Below are 9620 nucleotides of genomic sequence, written 5' to 3'. Positions count from 1 at the left end.
CAATTCATTTTGTGACAAGCTAGTACATCTGACGGCTGCGAATAGAAGATATACAGGTAAGTATATGTGCTAGTATTGTTAATCGAAATGCCATTTCCACAAATTCACGGCTAAATTTAATGTCGCTGCGCGATTGTGAACATTCATAATTACGCTTTTTATGAGTTTGATATTATTTTCGGCTCGGTAGTTATTAGTGGCATGTCAACCACGAGCTACGTCGTATTTGCAGACAGGCAATTATGGATCGTTGGCTTGGTAAAACCGCAGTCGTTACCGGCGCTGGATCCGGCATGGGCGAAGCAATTACATGTGCTCTTCTGCGAAACGGAGTGAATGTGGTTGCTCTGGAAGTTCTGAAAGAAAGATTAGCAAAACTTGATGCGGATTGTAAGCGAGAACGTTTCCCGGGCAGATTATATACTATATGCTGCGACATAACTCGCGAGGACGAGATCAATGCAGCATTCTCACAAATTGAGACATTAGGTGGTGTGGATATTATGGTCAACAATGCTGGCATTATTGAGACATCACGAATAATAGGTATGATGATTATGTAAAATATTATACAAATAAGAAATTTTTAAAGAATTATTTATAAATAAATATTATTTATATGCCGATATCAGTAATAAATTTTTCTTTATGGCCACTGAAATGAAATATACATTGTACATATTATCTCAGTATTGTGCAATCGAATTACACAATATTGTGTAACTCGATATTAATTTGAACTTATATATTTATGTAATTTCGGGAAATAACAAATATTGTAATTCAATCAAAAAGGTACATTGATACAGTTGCAAAGTATTCGTGAATGTCACTACGTATAATCTCAGAATACTTGAAAAATTCAAGAACCGACTAAATTTATCTTACTTAAAAATCTAATTTTGATCGAAAAATATTATTAAAGTCATTCAAAACTAACTTATTCAATAACAGTAGGGATATGGAATGATATTTTAAGCGAAAAATATTGCGTTACTAAAAAAAAGGAGATCTTTTATTTGCTTTATTTTGTTACGTAATCCTGCAATCAACCTTGTGGCTCTTATACTGACAATAAGATTTCAGCTTCCTCGATCATATTCATAGTTCATTAAAAAATAATTTCATAAATTACATTTGCAGATAGCAATAGGAAGACATTTGAAAGGATATTAAATACTAATGTTCTCGCATTCGCAGTATGTATGAATAAAGCAGTTTGTTCAATGCGCAAACGAAACAATGAGGGACATATTTTCAATCTCAACAGGTTGTTATCTATTGTTATCTATGATTAGTACATTAACAATGATTAAATAAATATACCTTTAACAAGAACAAATAAGTTTAACAAAAAAATTTTCTTGGTTTTTCAAAAATTTGCGAAGATTTTTTAAATAATTGCGAAAGATTTTTTAAAAATGTTTATTATAATGCTTATTTATATGTTTAATATTGATGTTTTTTATCCACAGTATTGTGAGCCATCACAGAATACCAAACAATTTCTTTGAATGTAATATGTATTTCTCTAGTAAACATGCATCTCTTGCTCTGACTAACACAGTGCGACGTGAAGTAGGAAAAATTAAGGCACCTATTCGAGTTACTGTAAGATATTTTATAACTTTTTTATGTATAAATTATAACTTTTAATTAACCAGAAACGCAGTATAATAATTATAATATTATTTTATTGATATATTGATGGCAAACCGTTCTACAATGAAATAATAGAAGCCACAAACAAAATACTCGTTATCAAATGTATTGTAAAATATGATTGAATGCTTATGTTTATCAGCATATTATTATAGCAAATATATTATCATGATGTTTATGATATTATTTTTATACAAATATTACGAGCTCTATGCTTCTGTTTATTATGTAGGTAATTATTACTTCCTTGTTTGATTTTTTTAGAGCATTAGTCCTGGTACTGTAAAAACAAATATAGTTGCGCATGAGGATAGTTTGAAAAACTTTTTTGAGAAAGCACAGTATATTCTACCGGAGGACATAGCGGATGCGATCATTTATGCTCTTGGAACACGACCGAGTGTTCAGGTTCAAAATATCATTAACTTATAACTAACTACTTTCTTTCTAATAAATAATAAATATAGAAAAATTATAATTATTTTACGCATTAATTAATTGCAGATTACGGAACTCACGATTCAACCTACCGGAGAATTAATGTGAGGAATATCTTCAGTAAAAAGCCTGTTTATTAATGCATCAACAACTTTACAACAAACAACTTTACGCTTATGATAAAGTAAGAAAGTTAGAGGCTGGTAAAGACTAAATTTCATGTCGCTTTGCATTTTTTATAAATACCAAATTTTTTATATTGAAGTTGTTTTTTTCCTATAATAATAATCAATAAAATCTTGCTAATCTAATCTTTTTCAATGTATTTGCATTTTTAGTTAAACAGAAATAAAAATAAATGATGCAGTAAAATTTGAAATAAGGCTTTTGTATATCTATATTTGTTTATGAGAAATATATGAAAAAATGACATTGTAAGGATATTTATTTTATACTCGAAATTTATAGTCAATATACTACTATCAGGAAACGAAATACTGACTATCAGATATCGTTGTTGTTTATCTCTCGCGATGCCTTGTACTTGTACATGTCATTCTAAAAAGATTTGTGATAAAGCTTATCGCGAAGCAACGTTATCGGCAATGTGTTCACGTGTAATCGTTGCATTCAAATTTCGACGAAGTGGCTGCTACACACATCCAGTAGTTACATGTCCTGTTTGTTGTATGACAAATACAGCGTCATTTGGCATTTATACGTGAACGATTGAAATGCGCGTTTCCTATACACAAATGTGCGTCTCCCATATCTACGTTGTGCATCCGTATGCGTGCTTCTAAACATGAATTTCCGACAATAACGACTTACACCGTACCGAACTCGACTGTCAACTATGGAGGCATTCGAGTGCGAGCGATAGTTAAGATGTCAAACAAGTTCCGTCGTGCTTCGCGCAATTCGAAGGAATCGCGTAGCATTATCAGGAAAATCGATTTTCGCGGCATGCATCGGGTGTCCTGTCAAAATCTAAGTGCCTCGTATTCTAGCTCTGCGATTAGATCTCTTCTTACAGTGTTATAATCAGATACTAGGTATGTGCTATTCATGATTTTGAAAATTGACATATAATATAATTCAATCAATATTTGTTTTTAATAGAATTACAATAAAATGTATCATAATGATTATTATAAACTTAATCGAAACTATAAGATATTCTGACATATTCTTTGCAAACTAAAATACTTCAAGAAAGTTTTTGGAAAAAATAAATTTAAAAAATATTTGCAAATTTTTTGTTCTGAGTAACAATTTTTAATAAAATACAAAACATAAAAATTTAAGAGTAGTTAATTACAGATTACGGTTAATCGGCTAAAGATGTAGTGATCGCGTGCGATTACTACATCTATGCATGATTCACAGACAGGTTTAATCATACTTTTGTACAGAGTGTCCTATAGAAATGTACTGAAACTAATATACATATTAACAACTATGATTTTTAAACGTAAAGAATAGAAAAAAATATAAAATATTTTTTAAATAGAGGACATTTGGCAGTTTTATTTACATATAAAATAAACACACGATTTTTGAAATATTTGTATTATTCAATTACATGTTTATAAATATCAAAAATATGAAATATCATCCATATTAATGATATATATTTCGGAAATTTAAAAAAATTACATTTAGCATTACTTTTACTACTACAACAAAAAGATGTTAAATAAAGTTTTTTAAATTTCTGTTTTTATTTCATATGAATAAAACTACCAATGTCTTCTATTAAAAAATATTTTATTTTTTCTATTCCCTGCGTTTAAAATTGATTAGTTTCAGCAATTTCCCATCAAACATTCTCTAATTAGTCAGTTTTAAACCTTTATGTTTCAAAAACTATTGCTCGAAATAAAAAATACTTTTTTAACTTTTCTTTTTTTTAATTTTTTTAACTTTTCTTAAGAATCATTTTACTGTGGTATTTTGATTCAATCTGCATATATACATATAACTGTATTTAATATTGTTATATAATTACTGTATTCCTTCTAAATACTAATCAAAAAGTAAATTGCAAGCAGTTTTAAGTTAGATAGTCGTCCACTATTACTTTACTTGCTATGATACAATTAATAACGCGAAGACACGCAAAGAATCCGTTGCTTTTATTTCTCATTTTGAGGTGCTCTTAGCTGTTACATTAAGGAAAGGCGGGGGTATATAAGAAGCAAGATGTAAAACGGTAGAGTGATGATCGATAAAGATGTACTTGGTTCATGGGGTTGTCTGTATGGACGGGGGCCGGCATTTAGGAATTTATATTAAAATATGTAAATCTATCGGCGCGGGCATATTTGAAAACAGATAAATTATGCCGGTCGTGTATTGCGTTCCCGCGGTAAAATATCGACACTGCGGCGTGGCGGTGTGGGAAGGGATTGAGGCTAACAGGCGGAAGCGGAGTTCCTCGCATAACGGCACGTTCTGTCGACCAGTAGAAATGCGATTTATGACGATCATTGTGTAACGATCATAAATTATCTCTTTATTTACGCGGGATGGCTAGCGTTCACGCTATCATTGTTTTTCCGGGCCTTTAGCGTCTTCCTCAAATAATAACACCTGATGCTTCCAAATTCTGTCGCTTCGTTTAGTTCGTTTACATTTTGCAATGATGAGTTTATCTCGCAAGTTTAACACTGTCAGGTACTTGTCTGCGCAGTGCAAATGAGAAATTAAGTATTTTACATTAAGCCAAGCTATTATAATCGGTACAGAGATTTAAAACAAGCTTATAAATTAGAATTAATAGCAATTTGGCCTGCAAACATTCATATATTGTATATTGGCTGCTATATTTCCTTCAAAATTGAAACTAATCTCGCAAATGCCTGAATTTACCAGAGCCACCAAATATTGAGGAACAAACATCCCGATTTAACTTCCTTAAATGCGTTCGTAACTGTTTCTGACAGGGAACAACTCATCTTCTCTTCTCTGACTCGTACTCGCTAACAGTTGTTTGACCGTATTTCTCTAGTTCTCGTATTTGAATTAGTTTCAGAGTATATCTTTGGTAAATCTAAACAATTGATGAGTACATTTAACGCTTTGAGGATGTTGAGAACTACATTCTTTGAAAATTGTTTGTTTCTTTATTCGCTGATTTTAAACCCAAAAAATGACTACTGAATCTGTTTTTTTTTTATTATATTATATATCCTTATTATAAGTTTTAGAAATTGAAAATAAACGAAATAAATTGAAATATAAATGCAGCAGAAAATTATACATATTTATAGTTTTATACAATTTTTTTATACTTAGGTTCTTTTTTAAGAAAGAGGAGTACAGAAAAATTTAAATAATTTGATTATTAATATATTCTGGCAAAAAAACTTCGGTCTTTGTGTATGCAAATAAAAGGAATACACTTTCTCTGAAATTGGGGCGCAGCGTGACGTGCCGCGATTGAGAATTAGAAAAACGATTTCGACGTGTCAAAAGTTTCGCAGCATTTCGACTTATGTCATTAAAGCGAATATGCGAAGCGGGGAACGAATATGGCAGCTGAATACAGCAACGACGAGGAGTCAGCCGGGTCGCTAAGGGTTCGCGAGAGGGGCTCGGGGGTGGTTGGATAGGTTCGTTAGTGGAACACTGGCAGTGCAAACATGCCCGCTTAAACCGACTGCGTACGTGCGCCGATGCGGTGTCAGATTTGAAGTGGTTCGCGGTGACGGCGTGCACGTGACGCGTTGGAACGAAACGCGAACTGCGCGCCTTCACCTACGATGCTGAGGGAACACGACTGTTCGGTATTGGCCTGTGCCACAGTACCACACGTTGGGCTGAATATCGAGCGAGCTTGTCTGTTGACTTATTAAAAGCCGACTGAAATTGGAGCGAAGGCGGAAAATTCGATTTTCGGGATTTCGGCCGATTTCCGCGTTCATCGGAGTGGTGCGGTGACCTCAATTATTCTGCCACGAATGAAAGCTATTTTCCCGGAACAACTATACTGTGCGGTTTCTCTCAAGCGTATCCGAACATATTCCTGATAGACTTAGGCAATGACAAAATTTTTTGCAAAGGTATCATTGCTACAAGATTTGATTATTTGCGAGAAAGAAAAAACATATGCATATGTATAATGTTCTTTTCCTTAATAGTGAAAAATCGGATATATTATTTAAAATATCATTTTATGATTATTAGAGAATATTTATAACACATTTTCATGAGTCTAATTAATTTTTGATTATCACGAGATTCAAGGAATGTTCTTATAAATCTTTTTAATAAAGTAAAATATATTCAGCAAAATACAAAATTTGGATATTTTCTTAATTATTCTGTAATTTTTGAAAAGCTTGATTTTTAGAAACACATGACACTGTGGAACCACAGTGATAACATATCTGATTAAGAAAAATTAAATTAAGGACGTTGTCTCCTCTTAATTGTTCATCTTTTCATTAAAAATATTTTTTTATGCACGAGCTAATATATACAATATGGCATATACAGCAGTTAGAACATCGCAGCTGCAGTAGCTGGAGTGCGTATTCTTGTTCGGCGATCCGCTTAATATATACGGTCTAAATTATCACTGAGAGAAATAATTTTGTTATAGGAACAAATCAAGGAAAAGCAAATGTAATATTTGTAAAAACCGATCGATTTGTTACGATTGTAAATTAATTCGTCATGTAATAAATCAATAATATCGCTAGCAAATAAGAAGCTTATATATATATATATATATATATATATATATATATGTATATATAAATAAAAGGCATAGCGATTGCAGGATCCCAATTATAAGAAATTGACCAATTCTAATCAAGTATTCTCCCTACATTTGACTGCTTGGTCGGTTTCCTACTTAAGACTCCACGATCATCTACGAATTCTATATAAACGAATCTAAAGTCTATCCAAAAGATAGGTTAGATTCTATATAGTTTGCTTCTTATTAATAATTAGTTGATATATCAGACTAGCAGCAAACACAGCGACAAAATTTCTTGTCACATTTACTGATCGGCTAAAGGTGGTTTGCTAAATTAACAAAATCCTTTCTCTTAGTGATGCACGTTATCTCGCGCTCCGACATCCCTCAAAGTCTACGCTTCTTCCTTAACATTGTCGTTGCTACTGTTGTCGTACTCCTTGCTTAATTCGCATTTGCGAATCTGCAAAGTGGAGAAATTGCAGAATAGTTCTCTTCTCTTTTTTTCCCGAATGAATTTAATTGTGTCTGCGCGATATGCGTCCAATTTGATTTCAATTCAGGCGCAATGCTGAAGGGTAAATTAGAACGTTGTGAAGCAATTGATATATTAGGTATGGGAAATAATAAGTTGACAAAAAGATTGAAGTCCGCGAGAGAGGATTGCAACTCGCGCGGTGGAACCTTGATTTTTCATTTTGTATTACAAGAGGCGTATCTTGCAGAATGAATATTATGCACTGTGGTCTTGTCGAGGTGAGCGCGAATCTTTCGCCTCCGTTATAAATCCACTCGTTCCATCCGTCTGCATCTCGGCGACATTCATGAGGGAAAAAGATGCGCATAATGTTATCAACGCATTCCCGACATGGCCGTGCATAGTTTAATCCACTGCGACGCTGATCCCCGCGGTACAGGATGAATTCCGTCTCCTCATCGTAGCGGTTGCGAGTAATATTGGACGAGGCTAAAACGAGAACTCTGAAGGATCATTTGAATAATGTAGATAAGTTTACTTCACTTGGAAAATACAGAAACAAGAAAGATGGCGATTTCTCTCAGAGAAAACATGCGCGCGCCATGGTTTTAGTCCGTTAAGAAAATACTGTCTATCGCGGAAACGCAATCTGGCGAAATATTAAATCGAGAGGATTTCACTTCGCGAAATGCGTTGTTTTAAATTAAAACAGCAAATATATAACGAACATTTGTACAATTAAAAATACGTCTTTCTATTTTTACTGGCTTTGAAAAACAATGTACAAGTTTACATAAGATTATAGTTTGTATAATGCTGTTTAAAGAGACCAAAATAAATATGCAGTGACAATAATGCTCGAATGTACAATGCGAGTTATAGAGCGGAAAAAGATCATAAATAATGATGATGCGTTACACCAATTATTTTGCATTTATGTATCTCCGGGTGGAGCTTCGCTGCTTAAGCGGATGGTCGCGCTTTTGAAGTCAATGAATAAACAGGCAACGTTAAACATTAGAGAGCGTCAAATCTATTGAGCGCGATGCATTTGCAATGTGTATTGTGGAAATTGGTATTATCCATTTCATTCGGAAATAACATGGGCGGATAAGAGAAATTCTATTATTGGTTAGCAAGCACCAGAGGTTTATGTACTCCGCTTTATGCGATAACGAAGATTATACGAATTAATTTGACTTTGCAAACGAATACACGACTGAAATTATTCACCCACGCGGATGCATATGATTTAAATCTGACGATAATCCCTAAGGATCATCCGAGAATTTTCTATCGTGTAACAAACGGTGATTTTTGAAATTGCGAAAATACTAACAATCGCAAACGTGATCTGTTTGATTAATAATAGTTTCAAATTCAAAAAGGGACAGTTTGCCCATCAGGATATCGGATCGATGATTACACGCATTGACAAAGTATTTATATTAACATTATAAATAATTGGAAATTGATAACTGTTGTAATATTTGTGCAGCATTGAAAAATTTCCTTTTTTTTCTTTCTATTTCTTCTTTTTTATTTTTCTTTAATTCTTTTTATGTTATGTTGTTTTAATTATTCTGATTTGCTGCGTATAATTTTATAGATATATTTCCACTTGAATCATTGTAAATTGGTTCAAGTGGAAATTTAATAGTTGTGCTTCTTTTTTTCTGCCAATATCTAAATAGCGTTTATACGAATTGATGTATGATTTAAAATATAAAAGTTTATAAATTTATGCAAAAAAGGAGAAAAAGAATAAGAATTTATAAAAATATTAATTTTTCTTTCTTTTATAGATATTTATTGTTTTATCTATGGAAAAAATTTCTCAATATGCATGTGGAAAATATATACTACATAATATAAGATAACAATATGGCCTATTTAAATAATTTTTGCTATGTTCAACATAAATTAAAAATTGTTAGATTCAAAAAAATTGTCAGATTCAAAATAGCAACCAGTAATTTTAAAATTTAAAGATATACAATATATTATACAATAAGTTACAAAAATATTTGCCATTTTCCGAGCAATAATTTTTAAGATGAAGGTTTACAATTGGCTAATTACATATTACGGTTAAATGATTGCCTGTCCATAAGTCATGCATCAATAATTAGTAATCATAGATAACTATTATGGATGGGCAGCTATTTAATCGTAAGTGTAATTAACCAATTGTAAACCTATATCTCAAAAATTATTGCTCGGAAAATGGCAAATACTTTTTTTAACCTATATTTTTATTTTATTATTTTTGTAATTTATTTCTTCAATTTCTTGCTATTTTGATTCGCGAATTTTGAAACAATCTTTTAT

At 32.2% G+C, this 9620-nt stretch overlaps 1 protein-coding gene across 1 annotated transcript; it reads left to right on the top strand.

The window, feature by feature from the left end:
- The first annotated feature begins 242 nt into the window (after positions 1 to 242).
- LOC105619320 (dehydrogenase/reductase SDR family member 11-like) lies at positions 243 to 2475 on the top strand. Its single transcript, XM_012200841.1, has 5 exons — positions 243 to 546; positions 1144 to 1270; positions 1476 to 1611; positions 1927 to 2070; positions 2167 to 2475. The coding sequence occupies exons 1-5, from the start codon at positions 243 to 245 to the stop codon at positions 2206 to 2208; spliced, it is 753 nt and encodes a 250-aa protein (XP_012056231.1). The 3' UTR covers positions 2209 to 2475.
- The last annotated feature ends 7145 nt before the right edge of the window (positions 2476 to 9620 follow it).

Source organism: Atta cephalotes (assembly GCF_000143395.1).
Source record: "Atta cephalotes unplaced genomic scaffold scaffold00021, whole genome shotgun sequence".
Lineage (NCBI taxonomy): Eukaryota > Metazoa > Arthropoda > Insecta > Hymenoptera > Formicidae > Atta > Atta cephalotes.
This window is presented reverse-complemented; position numbering and strand designations above follow the sequence as displayed.